The sequence below is a fragment of the Catharus ustulatus genome, chromosome 3, assembly GCF_009819885.2.
Source record: "Catharus ustulatus isolate bCatUst1 chromosome 3, bCatUst1.pri.v2, whole genome shotgun sequence".
Lineage (NCBI taxonomy): Eukaryota > Metazoa > Chordata > Aves > Passeriformes > Turdidae > Catharus > Catharus ustulatus.
In genome coordinates, this window is record NC_046223.1 from 19310854 (window position 1) to 19334149 (window position 23296).

Consider the following 23296-nt stretch of genomic DNA (forward strand, 5'->3'; position numbering starts at 1 on the left):
AAGGAAAAAAACCAATTTTGATACAAGTATTTTCCAAATAAAGCCTTTCCTATAGAGCTATCATTGCTATCTCTCTATTTGGCAATAATTTGATATTTGAACAGTATTTAACAGAAGCAAATAATTCTGTAAGGATATTTAGAAAGTGCCTCAGCTGTAGGCTCATGTTTTCCTACTAGGTAGCAAAGAAATTTCTGAAAGAAATAGTTTGTAGGAGATACAGATCCTCAGGTGGGGAAACTAAAGAGAGCAGTGATTGGCTAATGGTCACAGCCTCTGATTTCAACAGGCTGGGTGCGGGGTATATAGTCTCAATTATCTATCTTAGAAACCCTTAGCTGTTCAAGCATTAATCCTTTAAGGTATCAGCTTATCTAACATTTCATTAACTGCTATGCATCCACAATCAGCTCCAGCATGCTGGTTTTCCCCTTTAAAAGGCAGCAGCTTCTGTACCTGAAAGCAGAAGCTCTGCATGTGCACTGTGATGATCTATGTCTGAGGGAAAGGGAAAAAAAAGCTGATTTTCAGCAGAAATAACAGTCTATCAAACTTTATTTCTACTCTTTTAAAATTTAAATACTTACTTTGAAATACAAGAAGGATAAATAAGATACAGGAAATTAAGATTCCACCTGAAAGCATGGCCTTTCTCTTGGAAGAATCTTGTTACCAACAGCCTCCTGCTCCAGGCACATCGATGCTCACTTTGGTCAAAGAATGTACTTGCTACTCAAATTCTTGAAAGAATATTTAATTAGAATAGTGCTGGGGCTTGACACAAAGCACACAAGGAACCCCTATCTCTGAGTACAGTGTTCAGATATGCAATACTATCTCTTTCCTAATTGCAGATATGCAGGATGCTGTTCAAAAAGCACTTTTTAAAACCAGATTGTCAAGCTATAATGAGCTTTTCTTCTTGAAGTCCTGTAAATGCCTTAAACACAAAGCTATTGGCAAAGCAGTATTTTCAAAACTTGCATTGAGGATTGATACTAAATTAAAGCCTTTGTCCAGAGGCTATATCATAGTAGGCACAGACTGTCAGAAAGAATACATAAAAATGAGCTTGCAGGTTCTTCTGTGGAAGTAGAATCCTTTTCTTCTTGCAATTGCATGTAAAATCTGCTTGCTGTGTAAGTTAAGGCACATTTTATGTTTGGATATTACTTGTATGTAGCTTGATTATCTTCACCTGGTCATGCTCTTTTGAGGTCTCAAGCTGATACTGGTGGCTCAAACGACAGTCAAGCACAGCCACTGTAGCAATAGAGAGGGAAAAACCAGGTTAAATTTACTAAAAAGACCTGTAGCAAGAATGCATAGTCACATTTCTAGCATATTGTCAGCCTGCTGTTACAGAAGTAATTTTAGGATCTTTCCTGAGTGCTTTAAATTTGTATCTCATTCAAATCAGAGTTTTGGGATTCTTAGGTTCAGAAATAAGTTATGTTCAGTAATAAGCAAGTCAAACACATGTAGGAGGGTACTTTTCTCCAAACTTAGTCCTTTCTACAGGGCACCGAAGGGGCAGGAAGAAGCAGACATGAGCAAGACCATCAATCTTGCCTACACAACTGCACCTACCTTTTGCTCCACTGAGAAAAAGAAAAAGCAGGGAAGAAGCCAAAATTACAGCCAGCAAAGGGAAAAAGGGCTTCTGGTGCAAGTTACCTTGTCTGTTAGAGAGTATGTTGTGACATAGGCTGCTTATAAATACATAAGGTAGATAAATCCAGCACAAATATGAGTACTTATAATCAGCCACCCTCAGTCAGAATGGACAGGACACACTCGACATCTCCCCGCCAGATTTTTCCCCAAAAATTGAAACAAATATTTTAGAGCTAAATGCACTTACATTAACAAGGTTCAATTCTATTGTCCCACTTTTCTCAGTATCCAGTTTTCTAAACATTTCTGTGGTGAGAGAGAGATGACAGACAAGAATGAATACAGCAACTAATTTCAAAGTCTTCCCTTTCGTTGTGCTTCAGGATCAATAAGGAATTTAGTCCCAGATTTTAAAATGTGACAATGGCTTACATCCCAGATCAGAAAAGGCCACTCTAGAGTCATTATGCAGGAGCAAAACTGAGCATTTTTAATTGTTGTCTAGTATTTCTTAATCAACATAGAGTTTTTAGCAGGGAAGACTGGCTGTGGTTCAGCAGCCTGGCCTAAAAGAGTGATTCCTGGATCTAGGAGAAGCCAGATTAATATCTCAGGTTGGAATTTGCCTGAATACCTTATCCAGGGCTTCTGGAGAGATCTGCCTGGACAATTTTCCTGCAGGATTCACCAGTGCAGCAGAGCCTGTGTGGTTGCTAAGCGTGTACTCACTGAACAAGGTTTCGAGACGAATCAAACACCGCACGAAGTTATCAAAGTCAATGATGAGCTCCTCGTCAGCAAAACGAGCCACAATCACCTGATGTAGCTGGCAGTTCAGTTTGAACCCTGAAAATACAATGGCAAGGATTTAAAAGACTCTATTTCCAAAGAGTAAACATGGGGATGAAATGAAATGAAATGAAATGAAATGAAATGAAATGCCTCATCTTGCGTGGTGGCAGGAAGGGAAGGCTCCAGAGTGCCCAAAATTTATCAGTAAGTTAGGATGGGACTGTATGGCTTTGAGCATCTCTCAACCCTGCCTGGAACTGATGGAATCCTATAAAGAGACAGATCAATACAAATACCTGCTGTTTCCAGTGCCCTCCTCATCTCATAGGAGTTCATGGTACCCGATCGATCCACATCAATTTCTCTGTAAATTTTCTGCAAAACACAAAACCCAAAGTGAAACCTTGATAATAATTCAGAGCATGGTTTGGCAGAAGCAAAACATTTTGAAATGCAGTCTCTGCTCTGGGAAAGGTGTCTGTGCACACTGTATGGCACAAATCAGTCTACAGCCACTTCTATGCATGATTGTTCTCCCAGAGGGGTTGTGTCTTACCTGGTATTTCTGAATCTTTGTCCAGAGGGTGTGGAACTCCTTAAGTCCCAGTTTGCCACTCCCATCATTCTTTCTGAGTTAAGGAAGTTCCTTCAGAGGGAAGTAAAAGGGGTTTCTCCCTCTGCTGGGCTTACTTGCATGGGCAGTGGTGACTTTAAAAAAAATTCCAAACAAAAAAGGGACTTGTCCTCTCTCCAGGACTCATCCTGTTGAATACACAATTGCTGTCCAAGGTTTTTTTCTAAATCACTGAGATCATTAATTTAAATCATGACCAGTTCACAAGCTCTTTCTGCACCTGCAGGTCTCTGTCTTTCTACAACAAGTATAGAGTCAGGATGTTGCCATTTTGTTCTGCATAGTGGGTTCAACACCTGCAGTTACTGGATCTCAAGTCCTGGATTATAAACAGGAAAAGCCACAGCCAGGTCTGCTATTTGGAGACCTTCAGCTCTTGAGCAAAAAGCTAACAAAAGAACCTGGCCATGGCACTGCTCCCAAAACCTGCCAAGGAGTCCCTACGGACTGCTGTATTTTACACCAAATTATAGAAGAGTATCATCTTGTGTTGGTAATTTTCCCTTTTACCAACTCTGTAATTCAGCTCCCACTGCACAGAGAAGCTGAACACAACTATTCTTAGACCTGATCCTTCATCCTACATTTCTGCCTGTGTTCTTAGGACTAAAAGCTCCTAAAACCCTGCATGCTCTCTACTTCCTGTATGGCATGTCAAAACAAAACACCGGACTGGTTTCCCTCACTTTCCATTTGCTACATCCATATGGCTTTGTCATGCTTTTACCAACTCCAGCCAGATAACAGAGAGGTAAAACAACCCTAGAGCCAAAGCCATCCTCAACCTGCTGAGATCCAGCTGCCTTTTCCCAGCACAAACATCACTTGGACCCCAGCTAAACCAGGACACCCAACAGCTGGGAAGGTTTCCAAGCAGACTTTGTTTGATAACGGATTTTCCCAGTGCCTGAGATAACACATGTGTGAACAACAATAACAAGGGAGTGGCTTTTTCAGGAGAACCAGGGTAAAGCCAGCTTCTCCACCTCAGGAGCCATTAGTACACCAGGATGGACCTACTGGGGAGCAAAGGCACAGGAAGGGGAATATCATCTAGGAAGAGCTTTAAAGGATACATCTAACAGATCAACCATTACTTTGCATGTCTCAATACTAAAGCCATCACTTTTAATATCTTGGCCTGTAAAGAAAAACACAGGATTATCACTTCATACTGTACCACAGCACCTTCCTAAATAGCTCATGAGCTCTCTCTCCCCAACCAGCCTTTATTTGCTTCCAGTGGTGCCATTCCTTGAGCTGACAAAGAGGCTTTGGGGGCAAGTGAGCTGGGATGTGTCCCCAAGCAAACAGCCTGAGTAGTCTGGTTTGTAGGTGTGCTACAGGAGCAAGAGACAGAGACAAAAGCTGTCCTGCTCTTTCTGTCTGCCTGTGGGCAGTGTGGACTTCCAGCCTGTGGAGGTCAGCAGGAGGTGGCTCATGAAAGGCTGAACATGAAGCCAAGCTTGGTAGCCAGCAGCACCCCACTGCTGATTACTGGCTGCTGCACACAGACACCCACCACAGTCCTGAGCACCTGGTAAGACTGCACTTTGGAAATTAAAGAGACACTTATTTCTCCAGGCACCTGAGCACTGTTTCATGGGAAGGAAAATAATGCAGAGCCAAGGTAGGAATCTCTTCACAGCAAAAGAAGCCCAGAGTTTCAGTTTCTCCTCCTCCTTAGGGAGACCCCAGACTGTTGGCTGGGCTACTGCTTGAATCACTCCTGGGTGGTTCAATACTGAAACAACAGCAATACCTCTCTTGATTATTAGCAAGGATTATTCAAATCCATCCATCTTCCTGGCAGCCAATTCCCAGTGGCAGATGCTGGGATAAAAGACACCCATCTGTACCCTGCCAAAGCACACATCCTGTGAAACACCTTCTGGGCTGGCACAGCCCCAGTGTTTCTGCAGCTCCCTGGAGCAGCAGAGAGCACATGGCCGTGGCCAGATGGAGACCCAAGCAGCAGGTCTGGGGCAGAGCCCAGGCTCTGACCCTGCCCTGGTGCCCTCTGTGCTCCCAGGGCCGTGGTGGAAACCTGCTGGAGGCCAAACCTGCTGGAGGCCAGCTGAAGCTGCTGTTGGAGGAAGGCACTCACGTTTAGCCAGGATTTTGTTCAGGATGCTGCGCAGTTCGAAGGCGGAGATCTCCGCATCCTGTGGAAAAGAAGGAAACACATTTTCCACCATGAGCTGCAGACACCATCTGCTGCTCTGATTCCTTTGGGCAAGTTGGCCAATTTCAAACACCCCTTCTCTCCACACCTCCCATTCCCAGGAGCACCAGTAATTCCCACAGATTAGCATACCCGGCAGCAAGGTGTGCCCCAGGCAAGAGCAGCCTGGGGAGAAGGCTCAGCCCAGCCATATGCTCTGCCCAAGGACAGAATTCGGGCCCTGCAGGGATAAAGTCGAGCCTACAGCTCAAAGGGAGCAGAGGTTTTTCACCAGGAGCGCTCACAAATCCGCTGTGGAAGCAGGTGAGTGACTGCAGAGATTCTGTGCTCACACTTGAGAGCTGACTCTGCACAAGAACCAAACTCTGTCCTGGGGGAGGCGTCTCACCCGCTCACCCACCATGCCAGTAAGATATTACCAGAAAAACACTCACACTTCCTGCTAGCTGCCCAAAAAGCTTTTTAAAGCTGGGTTCGATGTCATCTTCACTGACCTCAGTCTAAAAGACAGAAAGAGAAAATGTCAAAAAGGGGAAAGTCTCTGCCTGAGGAAGACTTAATGCATCTCCTTGCCCTTAACAAAAAATTCAGACAGCAAGGTTGAAGGTACAAAGTGGTTTTTACTATTATTTTACTCAGTTTTATTTTCAGGGGCACCTCAAAATTCTGGCATTGTGAATGCTGGAAAAAACACCCACTACACATGGGGTAGCTGCATTAGTAGGCAAAGCATCCCCAGCTCCAGCCAGACTAAACATATGGTGAGCCACCAGTTACTCCTGGAAACAGCATGACAGGCAGAAACAGCCCTGCTGCTGAAAGCTGCACTCCTGGATTCCTGGAGAGCAAAGGGAATTCCCTGTGGCTCCAGTTAACTCTTCATTTTCCTAGGAAGTCCAAGTTCTAGATAAAGGACAACACTTGTTTCCATTACATTCCTGATGATGTTTCCATGTGTTTGACACCCAGCTATGGATATAAAGATATTTTCCCATTTTCCCAAAGTGGGACAATATTTCTTGATAATGCCTATAGAAAACATCATCCTGAACAGGGAACATGCGCTCCAACCCCCCCTTACAACAAAATTATCTCAATTTAAAACATTAAATTTGATGTACCTCATCAAAATTGCCTTCAATTTCGTCATCTATCACCCTAGAAAGGGAAAGAAATCAAAATCAAAACAAGTCATGTTTATGATGCTTTGGTTAAAGAGAGATTCTTTTAAATATGGAAATTCATTCAAAAATTACTGGATTAATCATCTAGACACTGCACAGCACATGAAAGCTGTATTTTGCCAGCCATGGCAATAAGAGTTTGAAAAAAGACAGTACAAATCATGCAATGTCCTGCAGAGCCACAGGCAGGATTTTGGGGCACACATCTCTTTGGGTCACTGCCTACTTAGCACAGGACCAGGTTCTTGGGTACAAACCAAACTTTGTCTCATCATTTCTTCTTTAAAACAGCAGAAAAGTGAGAGCCCTAAAGTAATTCTGACGTGTCTCATGCTGTCCCCCAGGTGCTCAGGGAGCTACAGATGGTGACCAAGCACTCCTAGGGGCCCATCAAAAGCTGAATGTGTCCTCACACAACAAACATCCCGGGTTTCTCACTGCTGCAGGAGCATGCAGCAAAATATTACAGCACAGAAGAAGGTTTTTGCTTGCTCTGAATCAGGGCAGCTCAATACAAAAGACCCCAAACCCCTCCCTCAGTGTTTAGCCCAGCTGCTCTTCAACATGTGACATGTCTAAGTCTTTGAATTTCAATTAAATAGTAATAGGGATAACAAAACCACTAAAAAAAAACAACACAAACAATATCCCTCACGTGCCCACTGCTGTAATAGGGTCACCAAAAGCCACCTACGTGGAGTTTGCATTTTTTTCAGAGAAGACTCTCAGGCAGAAGTCCCCGTTCTTGTTGGGTTCAAAGGTGGAGGGCACGACGATGTATTCTCCTGCAGGGAGCTTGAAGCGGTTCAGCACCTCCCGGAGGTTGATGAAGGTGTTGGATTTCTCCCGGGCTTTGTTGGTCAGGAAGAAGTTTTTGCTCAGATGAATATTTGTCTGGCCAGAAAACTTAGGAAAAACAAAGAAAGGGGGAAAAAAAAACCCGCTGCAGTCTACATGTTTCACATTTACAGATTAAAAATATCATAGATATGTCAGTTAGCTGTGTCTGGGGAAAAAAAATAAAAGAAAAAAGATGCCACTTTGACAGAACTCAGCTCTGCCCCTGAGGTCAGGCTGCCTTACAGCAGAGCCTGCTCGTGCAGGGCTCTAAGAATAAAACAAAACAAAATAATAAAATAAAATCCTATTTGGAGTATAACATCTAGGGAAAGGTGTCCCTGCCCATGGCATGGGGTTGGAACTGGGTCATCTTTAAGGTCCCTTCCAACCCAAACCATTCTGTAATTCTGTGATCTTCCAGAACAGACTCTTTTTGCAGGGTCTTACAGGTGGGCTATTCCAGCTCCAGAAGCCAACTTCAGGAACGTGCATCTTTCAGAAACCTCCTCCTTCCTGTCCTTCCAGATTTTTAAGAATGAAGAAAGAATTTTAAAAACCTGTCAGACCTGCTGCATAGTAGGAGATAAAATTCCACCTTTTTTGGGGAAAAGAGTCATGGGACTGTAGCTAGAATCAGTTTTCTTATGGAAATGAAATATCTGGACCACTAGGGTGAATGACAGAGCACTGCTCAGGCATTAAAAAGGTACATAAGAAATGTAATTAGCCAGTAGCACCATTTCTTTTCCTGAAGAAACCATACTTTACATAAAAGCCACTGGTTTGGGCACAGCCTCAGGATGGCCCAGCTGCTTTACACAGACCCTCACAGAGACAGCAAACCCAGAAATAAGGTTACCCAGGGGTTCTGCTCAGCTTCAGTCCTTCCTCTGAGGAGCAACAGCTCAGAGGCATTGCTGCACTCCCACCCCTCTGTGACCCCCAGGGTGTATTATTAGCTGCCTGCAGGTAGAAATAAAGAGAAACCAAAGGAGCTGGTGCTTAAGGAAATGAATATAAACACCTGCTTGGAATATTATTAATGAGCTCTGTGCAAACCTGCAAAAAGCAGCTGTGCTCTGGAGGAGCAAGAGTGGGGCTGGGCTGGGGGAGAGCCACAGAAGGGCTGCTTAGGGGAGTTTCTGCAGCACTGAACACTCTTATCCCAATCCAGGAAACCCTAAAAATGCAACGTGGGCTGAAGGCCCCTTCCAGAATAAATGGCCTCTAACTGCAGACTCTGTGCAGTCATGCTGTCCTGCAGTGAGGTGGGATCCTCTGACCTCTTCTTCCCACCAGCCACGGAGCCCCAGCTGCACACCTCAAGCACCAACCCATGGCACATACCTCCGGGGGCACCTGCAGGGAGAAAAGGACAGAGTCATTTGCCTGTTCAATGGCATCTCCACATTCTTTTCACCATTATTTAGCAAGGACATCCACATTCTTGGGAAAACAAGCAAACAAACAAAAACTTGGCTTGAGGGGAAGGTGGGTGTTGAGTCCACATCACCCAAGGCCAAGTGCTGCCTCAGCTCCAGCTCCACCCCTGAGGCAGGTGAGGCCCACCTGGGGCAGGGTGGGGTTGTGGCTTTCTGCTGAATCTCCTCCCTGCAGCCCACAGTTTTTATTGTAGGCTCAATTTCTCTATTATTTCTCCCCATCTCCTCTTCTGCACTTCTTCCTCTCTGTCCTCTCCATCTCCAGGAGAGGAGACAGGGGCTAAGCAAGACAATAATGCAGCTTTTTGTTCCTTTACAGCTTCCTTGCTGCAGCTGCTGTCCAACTCAGCCCACCTGAGTTTTGACGGAAAGCCCAGCATGGGAGCTGCACTATCCCATTGATGGGGGAATGATTTTCCCTTTTCCTCCCACATCCCTGTCCAGACTTGCTTGCCTCATAGATGGCAAAGCCGATGGTGTGCATGTCCTCCCCCATCTTCCTCTGCTTCCGCCGGTGCTTCTGGATCAGCCCAATGAGGAAGGTGCAGCCCCCCTCGGGATCATCGGGGTCCTCGTCCTCCTCCTCCAGCTTGATCAGATACTGCGGATTCGTCCAGAAAGTGTCTGGGAAGTGGATTTAAGCAAACTGCTCAGAGGCTTCCTTGACAGCAGCAGTGATGATATTTAAATGTCAGCTGGGGCAGATGTGGCTCTGACTGCCCAAATCAGCAGTGAGAGGAGAAAACCCTGCCCAGCCCCACCCCAGCTTTACAACCACAACAGACCCTCACCAGGGAGCCACATTTCCCACACACCTGCACTTTCTGGAGATGAGTCCTAGATATCCCATAAGCCATCCCAAACCATCTCCTGAAGGCTCCCAGAGAAAGTGGACAAGTAAAAGGTTTCCCCAGTTTTTCTTACTTGGGTAGTTCCTGCAGCCCCCCGCAGTGGCTCCTCGCCTCCAGTTCCCATCCAGCTTCAGCAGGCTCCACTTCTTGTACCTGTCACTGGCCAGGGTGTCTGGAGTCAGGTTGCAGATCTCCAGGCGGGAGTAGTGCCTCAAGAAGTCGTGGAACGCCATCCTGTGGGAGGCAATGCCACCGGCAATGTCTTCTCAGGAGGGACAGGTTTTCCATCACCATCCTCCCTCCCTGTCACTGTGATTTAGCACCAGGGTTTGGGGTGGATTTGCACACTCATCTTGGAGAGCAAACTGGGAGAAGTTACTTTGCACGAATAAAAGCAGAGCAGCTGACATTCCCTTCTGCTGGAATGGGAAACCAGTGACACTCACCAAAATTCCCCATCTTCGTGTCTCCTGGTCAGTCTCTCCCGCACCTCAGGGTCAACACCACTCCAGTTTGGGCAGCTGGAAGAGAGCCCCACATCAACTACAGCCTGTGGGAAAGGTGAAACCCTAACGTGCCTGTTCTGCCACAAGATCTAACTTTCAGCAGTTCCAGAATTCTCAAACCACTGCAGAATTAAAAATAGATACACCTGGCACATAAAATACCTCACTTCTCAAATATCTAAGGTAAGGATGAGAAACAGAGTGTTATTTTTAGAAAATGCTAATGCCTGGGCTGAGATATAAAGAGTCTGTCCCAGCCACAGAAGTGAGTAAACTCCAGCATTCATGGCTAACAGCAGAAATGGAATTTTAAAGCCCTTTTAGAAAGTGAGTTTTCAGAGGCTCACCACTGAATCCAGGCTATTAAATGAGTAGAAACCACTGGGAGGTTTCTAGGATCCACCAACCAAATCACTGCCTCTTACACAAAGGCTGGAATTTGCATGAAAGGCACCACTGATGTGATGGCAATGAGGGAGAAGACAGTGAGGGGATGCTTCTCTCTGAAACAGTTCCATGTGAACACCACATCCAGACAGAACTTAGAGAGGAATTTCAGGTAGGGAACAGACGGAAAAGCACAGAAACATAACTGCACCCCTGCAGTAAAGGGCTACTGGCACCAAGCAAGCCATTGACTCACTTGTCATTCCACTTCCCAGTCCACTCCACTTCTCCCCAGGGATTTCGGATTCTGATCAGCTTCTGCACTGTTCCTCGGAAGTTCACCTGGGATCAGAAGTGGATGGAGAGTTACCAGGGACTGAGCACCACACTCCCTCCCTCATCTTCTAAAAACATGGCAGAGCAAGTATCTCGGTGCTAGGCATGCACACATCTGGCCCAAAAAGATGTGAGTCCAGCTGATTCTCAGTGAGCTTCACACAGCCAGGCCCCTTGTGTTTGAGCACCAAGCCCAGCTGAAAGCTGCTGCTCAGCAGGCACCTCAGGGACAATAATACATGGGGGTTTTTTTGCCCAGGACACTTCTTGCTGTGCTTCTAAGGTAAAAAGTGTGGCCTGCTGTACAGAACTGCACTGAAGGGCCTGGTGACCAGCAGAGGGTAGCATGCCCACCACCCTGCTCAGTGGGAAATAGCCATGCTTATGGAATAATAGGGGTTTTTTGGTCAAACACCCAAGAAGGCAAATCTGTGTTTATCCAAATCATCCAACTAATTAAGCGTTCCTTCAGGAAGAAGAGACTCAAAACCCAATTCAGCAAAATGGGTGACACTTAGGAATTTGCAGTGTTGAAGGAAGGTTTGTGGCTGCCACACAAGCCCTGCTGCTCCCGGGGGTGGCACACCCACCTCCTCTGCCCCGGTGACCGAGTACGCGTGTCCCTTCACCAGCTTCTGCGAGGTGACCGCTTCTGTTTCCGCAGCACTGGTGATCTGCAGGAGCAAAGGACATCAGTGACTGCAGCTTCCCATGGGCAGGGATCCAACAGAACAAAGCTTCCCCCTCCAACAGAGCTTCCATCTTGCTGGGAGGCTGCAGTAATGGTTTAGCTGCTGCACAAAAGCAACAAGTGTGACAGAGCAGGGCGAGGGCACAGCAGCACATGTGGTGGGGCTGGAACCCCAGGGACCATGTCTTGGTATGGGGTGCACACCAAAATCCTGGCACTGCAGCCAAGTTCCCTCCCGGCTCCAAAACACTGCCACTCCTGTGCATCTCCAAAGGGGATACACACAATAAACTCCATATTCTGAAGGGACCAGGAGGAAAACACGGAGTGACTGGCCTGAGGCTACACTAGGATCACACCCAGGGCCAGCAAATTTCAGGGTCAAAAGCAGGGTGGGAGGCTCCTCTCCCTTTCCCCAGCCCTGCCACCCTAGGATCTGCCCTGCAGGGCAGCAAGGGAAGAGGCTGAACTTTGGATGCCATTTGTACCTGAAGGCATCCCTGAATCCCCCACCTGAATCCCCCTCTCAATTTCTCACAGCCACTGCTTGGGCAGTCTGGCCTTTAAACCCTGCAGAGAAAAGTCACTTCTTGTCAGACAGGGAATGTTGAACCACCTATGAAACGTGGCTGCCATTGTCTCTGCACCATTTCAGAAGTGTGTAACCTCTAAACCAGCATGTTTAAGCCAACAGAGAGGATTGGATGGAGCAGGCAGGATTCCTGCTGTCAATTCATAGCCTATTACTGCCCCACAGCACACTCCCCATTTAATGCTTAATCTCTGTGTCCCTATTGCTCTTACAGAAGAGAAGGAAAGATTTCACAAGTTTTTGATATTTTTTCAAAGGATAAATTCAGCAACAGTTAATTTACACTACAGAAAGTGCCAGCACTTATCAACAACATATTTATTCTCCCCCTCCCACCCAAGGGATGTGTATCAGTCTGGGGCAAAAATCCAGATGTCAGATTCTTATCTAAATGCAAATGAATAAAACAGGCCTTGAAAAGACCACAAAGTCAAATTGACATTAACCAAGCACTTTTCCTGCTGGGAAGCTTCCCTCTCCTGGGACTCTGATTTAACTTGAAAAATGGGAGGAAACATTTACATTTATATTATGAATGGAGTTTTTGTAAACAATTTACCTTCCCTTCAGACACAACTAAGATGCAATCTCATTTGGGAGGAGGGTGATTACCACAATAATACTTAGACTCATTTCAGTAAGGCTAAAAGCAATGCTGAATCCTTGAAGGCAGGGCCAAAGCTCCACTCTTCTATCCCATGTGGGTCCAGCTTCTCAAAACGTGTCTTCCCATAAAACCTTTTAAAGGTCTGGCAACAGTCTGAGCCTCTCTGCTTCAAGAACAGAGCCCAGATTTTTTGGGAACATTTTAGGTACAACTTGTGCAACAAAAAGGCTGCATCAAGGATGGATATTGTCACCTCTGAGCACCTGACTGCAACAGCAGCTCCCTGTCCAAACCCTCTCAGCCTGTGCCATCCTGCTGCCAAGCTAAGGCTTTCTAAGGAACACAGATGTCCATCAGTCCCAACAAGTTCCTTGTGTGATTCATGACCATGAACCTACTGAACAGCAGAAGGAGGAAGCACAAGGGGAGAATGAGCTTTGTTCATGAACTAATGCAGTTTAGTTTCAGCCTAACTCCCATGAAGAACACATGCCTGGGTCACATTTGTGGGTCAGATTCTTCAGGCACAAGGCAGAGCAGGGAACCATAGGCAGAGAGGACTGGCATCCTGTGTGCAGCTCCTGCAGGTGCAGCACAGGACCACCCCCAGCCTGTGTGCACAGCAAGAGCCCAGAAATGAACCTGCTAACTCACATCAATGGAGCAGCCAAGGAGAGAGCCCTTCTGGAGTGCCTTCTGAATGATTTTGAAGAGGTTGGGGGGTGGCTTCTGCAGCTCATACCATTCTGCAATGCCACCAGTGAAGTCCTCGAAGCCTTCGGTGGTGCTGCCACCAGACAGAGACTCATAAGATCCGTTCAGCCTGCACAAACAGGGGACAGACACACCCATCAGGCTCCCTGTTCTCACACACCCCCCCACATCAGGGTCCCTGTTCTCCTCCTTCAGGAGAGGCCTCGGTGTGCCAGCTGTCACAGCCTTTCTGCTTTCAGGAGCATTAACAGCAGCTACAAACGTGCCCCTCCATTCAGCTTTTCTCCTTAGACCTCTACACTTGGAAAACCCAGCATAAAATATTATACAGTCATGCACACTCCTTGCAGGTTCAGTGACACCAATGACAGGAATCATGAATGCTATCTGAAGAAAAAATAATACATTTAAAAAAAAATAAGACCAAAAAATTTGCCTCTCTAGTTCCAGTCTTTAAATCCCTTTAACAGTTATGGGTGTGATTTTCAGCAGATCTGAATTTCTTATTTCAAAACAGTAGAATTCCTCTCTGGCCAACCCAAAAATGGAGATTCAGATATGAGCACTGAACACAGACCTGGGCATATGTACTGATGCGCTTTGCACACTGAAGCTTTGCAGCTGCCAAGCCCTCAGAGGTGCACAGAGCACATGAAATGGAGCTTCCCAGGCCCTGGTGACAGAAGGCTGCTCCAGGAACAGCCTCACCACGAGATGCAAGAGCCACTTTTCTTGGCTAGCAACAAATCCAACGCTTTTGGCTCCTTGTCTCAGGCATCTGTCGACAAAGCTGTACCAAGAAGTGGGATACCCCAGAGGCTGCAAAGGCTAACAAGCAGGCTGACACTTTGAATGCACAGTATCCATGCAGCTGAGGGTGCAGGGAAGCAGGGCTGTGAGTGGGGGGAAGCCTGGCATCACTCACTTGGCGTAGGCTTTCTCCAGCAGCGCGCTCCAGAACTCGCTGCCCTCCGCCGAGTGCACGAAGAGCAGCTCCCCGTTCTTGGTGGGCAGCCTGTCGTCCACCACCACGTCCACCCACTCCCCATACTGCCAGAACTGAGGGAAAGAGAGCACAAACACCCATCACTGCCCCAACCTCTGCACTCCCATCACCAGGATGTCCAATTGCCCCGGGGAAAAGCAATCCCTGTGCAGGGATGCACAGACTCAGCTGGCTCTGCTCAGGGAGGAAGGACCACAAAGGCAGCCCCTGCTCCCAGATCTTTGATTAATGGCCTTGTTCCTTCCACCTTTTTAGATGTCTCTTTTTTTTCTGTCTGGCTCTTTGACATCCCACAAAGCCTTGCCAGGAAACATCACATGTGGATACATAGCCAGCCACACTGGCTGTTTTTCACATACCTGGAAGTGGAAAATTCCTGCATATTTATCCTGGAAGCTCTGGTCTTTGGGAACAACACGGGCCAGAATTTCTTCATTCAGGGTGAGAGAAGCAATGGCAGCCAGAAGCCAACAGTCCCCTGTAAAAAGAAAGGGAAAAGAAAACCCAAAGCAGACAGCATTCATTACTCAAACTTTAGTTTTTGCACTGCTTCAGGACTGTGCATTATAACCAATCATTCCCTCAGCTGGATAGGATGATTCCCTCCCATCACTTTATCTCTGAGACAGACCAAATAAATATATGAACACAAATATCCTCCAGATCCAGGCAAGTGCTTCCTCAAGACCTTTGTTTTTTTAAATAAAAAAGCAAAGCAGGCTTTTTCTGACCTGCCACCACAGCTATCACTCATTCTGGTACAGTTTGAAAGAAAACTTACTATTCAATTGAGTGCCTGCATGACAGGAAGCAGCAGAGAGAAAAGGCAGAGAGCCTGTGGGCACACACAGGCACTTAGGGGTGCAATTTCTCCTCAAAGGGACAGTGTTTTCTCAGGCATAGCTGCATTATTTTCCCTTCTCCACGTTTAATAACCATGTTGCCTTGCTCTCCAGAGACCTGTCCCTCTGAGGTCTCTTGCCAGGCTCCCTGCACACAGGAGCTCCTTTCACCTTGCCCATCCCTGGAGGCCCCTCTGTTCAGTGCCAAGCCTGTCTCCAGCACAGCCACTGGAGAGCCAGGAAGGGCCTGAAGGCAGGCACTGTTTCCCAGTCCCCACACCCCCCATGCCTGCACACCACAGGCTGCCTGCACTGTGTTTTTCCACCCCGTCTGCGGCCGCGCGCAGGAAGAGAATTCAGCTCCATAAACATTGCACCTCTACTTTCTGTAGTTCTTTCAGAGCCCAGATTCACTTTAGCAAAGCAGCTGCCCTTCTGCTCAGCCATGGGCCTCCTGCAGCTCATCAGTGAGGTGGTCAGAGATTTACAGACCCCAAGGCTGCCACATCCCCACAGAAACTCCTTATTGCCATCACCAGATCCACTGCTCCCCTGCTTTGTGAGCAGAGGATGGTTGGTATCGCACGTGGGATCTCCCAAAGAGTCCTGCAGTGTTGGAACCCAGAAACCTGGGAGTTTTGAGCTTTCAGTGCTTTCTGACTCTGACCCCCAGGAGAACACTGCTTTTGACCCTAAGGCCCTGGAGAAGGCTCCCAAATTTAGATGATGGAGTTAGTGCCACAAAAGTGTGCAGTTAAAATAGAAGTGTGTGATTTCACACAGTGAAAGGTTAGAAATTTGAGATTTTTATGATATAGTAATAGGTGTGAGACAAGATAGAGGATTTTTTTTTCTTCTTTCTTCTTCATGATTTCAGGTAGTAGTTTCTGGTTGGGTAGCTAGTGCTGCACTGCTATAAGTAATATAAGTGTTAGTTCTTTATTAGACTGTTTAGCTTTAAAAAACCTTGTAACTAGCTCGATTCATCTCCATTTCGCTCGCTTTTAGCTAGTAGCTAGAAGTGTTACGAAACTCTCTGTACTTTAATAAGAATTAATAAACAACCAAGGCCAACCATGAGAAAATTCATCTCCATATTTTTAATCCTAACTTGAAGTGAAGACAAAAAAAAAAAAAAGACAAGCCACTAATTAAGTGATACAAATACCACTTTTACACTGCAGGATTGCAGGTTCAGTGGCAGCCACAGCTGCCAGCAAAGCAGCAGTCCCTACACAGCCACCTCTCTCCCACGGGAAAAGGCTCAAAAGCTCATGGGTGAGAAGTTGGGATCCAAATGGGAGCTGGATCCAAATTCAGGGTGAATTAACTCTAAAGCAGCCCCCAAGGTGCACCCAAGGCCCAAATCCATCACTGCTCAAACAGCAGCTGGAACATGGACAAGCTGCAGCTCCCTCCAGGCTGCCCTCGCTAACAGTAGATGAGTATTTCTATTCCATACCTAGGGCAGGGGCTGGGCAGGCAGGGAGCAGCACAGGAAGAACAAATGAACAACTCAAGTGGCCACAGCAGCTCAGGAGGGCTTGGTCAAGAAGCTGATCAGATCTACTCCAGATTGTGAACATACAGTGCTGTAACACATCTTTGAGTCATGTTTCCCCTGGAGGTAAGAAGCACGGAAATTCAAGGAGCAACTCCCCCCAGAGGACCTCCACACCCATAAGCAGAATTTTAAAAGAATTTCCTTTACTTTCTAGCTGTCCCCATCAAGGCAGACTGAAAGTACAGCCTGTTGTAAAGTCTCTCAGTTGAACTTTACACTGGTTTCTAACAAGAATTTGGAGTGAAACACAAATCTTAACTCTGACAGCTCTGGGCAAGATCTTGAGGTTTAAAGGCAGCTGCAGCATACACGGAAGACATCCTTTGGTTTCCACACTTAAAAGCGCTCAACAGCCAGGATATCATCTCTACCTTTGTGAACAGCCACCACTAAAGCACACCTGATAATTAAGACCATAGGTGAGAACAGATTATTGTGATTATATCTGGAATTTCAGCCTGCACTAAGCAAGCCTGAGCAGCGTCTTTACCAAATAGTCTGAACTTTCAGAGCTGGTGCTTCTGCAAGGCTCTTGATAGTGATTTTCCTTTGATAGGGAAGGAAAGTACAAGGAGAGGCTGACAGAAAGGTTGTTTAGAGTCTGAAAGGAGTCTTAGCAAGGCTACATTAATCATAAACAATTTTTGTAAATGAACAGAGTAGGCAGAACAAGGTTATCAGAAAAAGGAATATTATCAGGTTGTGAGTTTATCTGTGACACATTTTAACAAGAAGTGCTATTTTTTGTCCTGTCAGGCTTACTTTTTCCTACTTTCAATGTTTTACTTGTTATTTCCATATACCCATCTCTGCATTTACCTAATCTCCAGCTGTAACAAGAATGTCAGGAGAAAAAAAAGTAATTGCAAAGCAAGCATAAATAGCCGTAAGGGCTTAAAATTAGCCAAACAAAACACACCCATCTAATGCCTGAAGGGCTGTAAGCAAAAGGCAGCTCCTCTGGTCATTGCACAGCTCATGGTAAGAGTATGGGGTAAAAGGAAAAATGTACATTGTGCCAATCACAGACCCATCATTATTTTAAAACAGTCTTGATTAACAGCTGGTGAATGTATTTATATTAATACCACAGGACTCCAGGAAGTTTTCTGGTTACAAACACTAGGCTGTGGCAACCCACTGGCAGTAGAGTGGCTGTCAGCATCAGAAGAGCATGGGTCTAATTTTTGAAATTCAACCTATTCATTATTTTTTCACACATTTGTTAGGTAAGGAGGAGACACCTGCATCCAAACAGCAGCTGGGACATCCTGTGCTGTTTGCAGCCCACTGTTGTGATACCATGGTGACATTCACTCCAAAAAAAGGTGGTTAAGGGTGAACCAGGCTTCTCTGGCTTTGGATCCTCCCCTCAGCTGTAATGAGTCACCACATCCCATGTGCTGCCATTTGGAGCCAAATACCATCACTGACTTTGCAGATCTGATACTACAAAACCAACTCCAAATGAAACAAATTCGTGCACCCAGCCAAAGACTCCTGAGCTAAAAGAAACCCTGCTCATTAGTTTGGTTACACATTCCCTGCCAATATTCCCGGCCAGATATGATGGGACTGCATGCTCTGGATGCCTCATTTGTCCCTGCATTAGTCCCAGATGTTCTGAAAGGCTTAAAAACAGCAGTGAAACTCCCCACGGGCACAGGTCTGTTGCTTTTTGATCAAGCCTTTTGGGGGATAAATGAGACTACAAAATCTTCCTATAGAAAAGAAGCAGCATAATAAAAAGTACAGGTTTCCAAAAGCACCTGGCATCTTCCAGTGCTATCTTCTCTACAGCACCCTAAAATGTGATGGGACACGAACATTCAAAGTAAATACAAAGTTCAAGTAAATGGAAGCTTAAGCAAATTTATCGATACAAACGCTGGTGTCAGATAAGGCAGTGGAAAAAAGAAAAAATAAAAAGAAAGCATTTGGACAGTGCATCTGCCAGCCCCATTGTGTGAAAGAGCAGAGATTCCCTCCAGGCTCTTAGAAACTCAGTGGCTACACAGAGATAAGATCAAAATCCTCTAATTTTTAATCAACAATTGTCACACAATCTCAAAATCCCAGTTTCACAAGAAGACAGCCAGGAGAGTCATCACAGTGCTTAGCGACAGTGAAAAAGGAGATACAAGAACACTGACAACCTCTGAGTCAAATATAGTCAGGAAGCACAAAAATACCAGCTGTGAGTCACTTCATATCCTCTGGTGAGACCATGCAACTCCATGAGAACATCTGACTGGTCCAAAGACCACTGGGGTAGCAAATGCTTTCATCAATTTAGAACAGTTTGGTACTAGCAACAGCAATTTCACAACTTGAAAATGAAACTCCAAGTCTTTCATTCCCAAGCTCTTGATGCCACAGCATCTGCAGAGAAAAGCTGGAAAAGCAGAAGGCAGAAAGCAACTAAGTGACTCCAGAAGCTGGCATCTCCACAGAAATGCCAGATGTTGAAATGGCATCACAGAAAACTTCACAGTAAAATGAGACAACAGATGTCTGGCACGTGTGTTTAAGCACTTGGGACATGCTTCATGCCAAAACAGTCATGGTGGGAGATGTGGTACTGGATAGCACAGGAAGGAAGCTGGGACACAGCAACAACCCAAGGCACAACAGAGCCTAACCCACACCGCTGATGATATCAGGGCGTGAGGAGAAACAAGTTCATAATCTAAGCATTTTTGCTGTCATGGATTTATTTTTATACAAATTGCATCTGGTTGTCAAAGCACTAAACTAAAAAACTTCTGAATGAAAACATAAGCACAGAATATAAGCTGTTACGTTTTTGGATATGAATCCACAAATAGCAGCAGTAGGACTAGAAACAAAGAAGTCACAATGTGGTGAAGATTTGAAAGCAAACAAACAGAACTTGGTTCCTTTGCCAACTGCAGCAGCACAGCACAGCTCATATTAGTCATGTTTCCTACATGAGAGCTTTCCCTAAACCACACTATCTGTCTTTTCTAAAACCCTCTCACTACAGCTATGGAATAGGAGCCTGCTGCTTTCACTTCATTTCCTCTCCTCATGTGTCTGCAGACATCCTCCACATAAAACCCCTTCTGTCAGGCAAGGCAGGAGAGGTTTCCAGACTGGGATAGCTGGGCACTCACAGCCATTTGTTCCTGACTCTTGCAGAGGGCTCACAGGCTGGCCCATCCCTCCTGAAACACCCCAGTTTTGTCTTCCTTGAGAGCTGGCAACCAGCAGGAATCCTTCTTTTCAACACAACTTCTTTTCTCTCTACAGCATCTCTCCAGGTTTCAGGAGGCTCATCCCACTCAGCAGAACTCTTTCCCACTGGGGAAAGAGAAGCCTGCTATGCACACAACTGCTCTTCCAAGCAGACAGAGGCAGAAAATGAGCCAGGCTGCCCTCAGGCACATGGATGTGAACCTGGAAGGAACTGGCCGTGATCAGAAAAGCCATCAGGACACCAGCGTGTGCCCCCCCTGCTTGGTGCACACAGAAAGGACACACACTGTGCCCACCTGCAAATGCCAAGGAAAGGTGAGAAAGGTCTGGTTTGATAGGAATGGAGGGGCTAGGATGCAAAAGGAGGTATTGAGAGTGAGTTACACCCCCGGTATCCTGGGGAGCACATGCATGGAGTATCAGCGTTCTGCCCCACCTTACCTAAGGCCCCTTGGCAGATGTCCGTGCGGGTGGCTCCTCCGGCTATGAACTGCGGGTTGGAACACAGCTCCTGGGAACAGAACACGCCTGGCATTACAGAGCCGCAGGGGAGGCAGCGAGCAAGGCCCCACTTGCAGCAAATTAACCAAACCATTGACCACAGCAGGTGAACACCACGGAGACGGAGCGGGGCAGGAATGGGTGCGGGCACCACACACACCGAGCACAGCGAGAACGAGAGCTGGTGGGCAAAGCTCGTGTGCAGCCACCTCACTTCACAGGACGTGCCCGGCATTGTCACACGCGTGCACACACTGCTCTGTCATTACCTCCCCACCACTGACTACACCGAGGTCTCGCAGCAGCGCCTGGAGGCGCCCGGAGTCCACCTGACCCCGCGGCTCCCGGGGCTGGCAGGGCTGCTTCGGGAATAAACCGCACAGGTGGCCAACTCACGGCTCTGCCGAGGGAAAGAGCGATCAGAAAAGACAGCCCCAAGCGCTACCCAGAGCTCTGCAGGGAGAGGAGAACGACTTTTCCGATTTGTTTGGCAGGCAGGCAGAGTCCCCGGAGCGCAGGGGAGCATCCGCAGCCGCACCGCGCCCCGACCGCCGCCCCCGCGCCGCTCCATCACCCGGGGCACGGCACGGGAGGGAGGAATGCCGGCTGACACCGCGGAATGGCCTTCCCGGGGATCCGTGCCACCGGGGATCCCCCCTCCCCGCCGCCCTACCGTGGGTCTGCGCCAGACGACGCCCTGAGTCTTGTGCGAGCGGGGCCCCAGCTCCCGGTAGCCGAGGGCGGCGGGGCCGGCGGGGAAGGAGGGGTCCTGGAAGAGCCGGCCCTGCTGCAGGCACTCCTGGCGCAGCGCCCCGAAGTGCTGCCCCAGGTAGGGCACAGCGCGGCCGTGCCGCCCCTCGCCCGCCAGCACCGCCCGCTCCTTGGCCAGCGCCTCCGCCATCCCCGCCATGGCCAGCACCGCCCCGGCACGGCACGGCACGGTCGGAACAGCGCGGCACGGCGCTTCCCAGCCCCGCCTGTCATCCCTCCCCGTCCCATCCCATCCCATCCCTCCCACTGCTCAGCCCCGCCAGCACCGCCCGCTCCTTGGCCAGCACCGCCCCGCCCCGGCACGGCACGGCTCAGCCCGGCACGGCACATCCCAGCCCCGCCTGTCATCCCTCCCCATCCCTCCCCTACCACTGCTCAGCCCCACCGCACCCCCGGCTTGGCTCCCGTCGCTCTGTCTGGACAAACTTCCCCTCCCGGTTTTGTCCCTCCTCGCTGCCCCGTGCTGGAGCATCTCTGCCTCGTCAGCTCCGTGCCTGCGCCACCCCTGGCTCCCCTACGGCCACAGGTGCGCATGGATTCAAAAAAGATGGTGTTTTCCGTGTAAAAACCTATCCGTTTCAATTCTCTAAGTTCAGACAAAAAAACCCCAAAAACCAAATAACATCAACAACAACAACAACAACAAAAAAAAACCGAACAAAAAACCCAACCAAACCAAACTCCCTGAAAATCCCAAAAACCAAAAAACAGCCCCCCCAAAAAACCAACAAAAAAACCCCACCACCACCACCAAAAAAATTAAACAAAAAAAAAATCCCAAAACCCCAAAACCAACCAACAAAAAAACCCCAAAAAACCCAAAACCCAACAAAATAAAAGGAAGAGAAACCGTAATATGGCTCAAATCCCACTGTGGTACATCTGCACCCCGTGTTATCACCTTGTTACAGCTTTGAACATTGCAAATAGCAGAGATCACATCTCCGTGTTGGCAGTGACTTGCTGCCAAGAATGGCTGAAATGCTGCTGCTGGCACCCCCGTAGAACAGCAACCCTCCGAGGGAGTTTTCAAACCATTTGTTTCATATTTTAGGTCTGACTCAGGCCGTGCTGGTGCTGGGCAGTGTTCCCTGGGCAGCACACGGAGGCTGTGAGCCCTTTGTGCTGCACCCACTGCCCTGGAAGGACAGGCACCTCTTTTTGAACACAGTTTTCCAAGTCCTGGATGCATGAAACGGTGGTTTGGAGCCATCCTATCTGACTAAAATGAACATTATTGCCTGAAAAATGCTTAAAGAACATTAAATTACTGGAAGTACTGTTTGCTGAGATGTGGTGGGAAGTTTTCCTTTGCTGCTGGTACATGGTGCTCCAAAACACTGTGTACCACTGTCTGTTTGCTTTCTAGTTTTGCACTTTCATAATTTATCATTTCCTAAGCTCAGCACAGTCCCACTTGTTCATGGGAAGCCTTTGCCATTAAACAGGAAAAAGAGCTAAGCATTGCCCATTCAGTTCCCAGTGTGGCAGAGGAGGCCCCCGAGATCTTTTTGAAGTTAGGTACGAATGGTGGGAGCAACACCTGTCTGTAGATCATGGCCATGCAGGAAAACAGCCCTGATACCACCTGGTTGTCCAAACCTGGCGAGGCACAGTCCAACTTCACTGTGCTTTGGAGACACCTCCTGTCCCCTGTGGGTCAGAAGGGCTCTCCTTATAAAGAGAATAATGGCATTTTTAGCAGTACATGGGAAATCAATCACAGAGCTAGAAGCAGATCCAGTAATGTTATATTATGTGCCATAAGCTGTGTGCTCCCAATTGAAGATGTGCCTTTAGCCAAGGTCTCCAGCATGGCTGTGCTGAAGCTTGAGCAGGACACAGAGTGGCACTGCAGGATGGTTTTGCTCAGCTGTTTAGATTTCTTAAGCACTGTGAGTTATCTCACAGGCAAGGGTCCAGGAGACAACAGCGCCTGTGTCGCATCCTGATGGATCTGGGAGCTGTAGAGCTGCTCAAAAAGTGTTTATTTGGCTCCATGCAGTGGTTTGAAT

The 23296-nt window shown here is 47.4% G+C and overlaps 1 protein-coding gene across 2 annotated transcripts; it reads right to left on the bottom strand.

Annotated features, from left to right (window-relative positions):
• Positions 1-537: 537 nt before the first annotated feature.
• CAPN2 (calpain 2) lies at positions 538-21420 on the bottom strand. Of its 2 annotated transcripts, XM_033054302.1 has the most exons (21): positions 21184-21420; positions 20451-20520; positions 14744-14862; positions 14304-14437; positions 13319-13487; positions 11365-11448; positions 10695-10780; positions 9992-10066; positions 9619-9779; positions 9149-9318; positions 8600-8611; positions 7107-7318; positions 6350-6386; positions 5663-5728; positions 5151-5208; positions 4120-4184; positions 2966-3034; positions 2706-2784; positions 2347-2463; positions 1865-1923; positions 538-1263 (listed from the first exon to the last, which is right to left on the bottom strand). In XM_033054302.1, the coding sequence occupies exons 1-21, from the start codon at positions 21418-21420 to the stop codon at positions 1240-1242; spliced, it is 2103 nt and encodes a 700-aa protein (XP_032910193.1). In that variant the 3' UTR covers positions 538-1239. The 2 variants fall into 2 exon arrangements, with proteins under 2 accessions (XP_032910193.1, XP_032910194.1); XM_033054303.1 differs by lacking the exons at positions 538-1263; positions 1865-1923; positions 2347-2463; ... (1 more) ...; positions 2966-3034; positions 4120-4184 and adding an exon at positions 4193-4903.
• Between the last annotated feature and the right edge of the window lie 1876 nt (positions 21421-23296).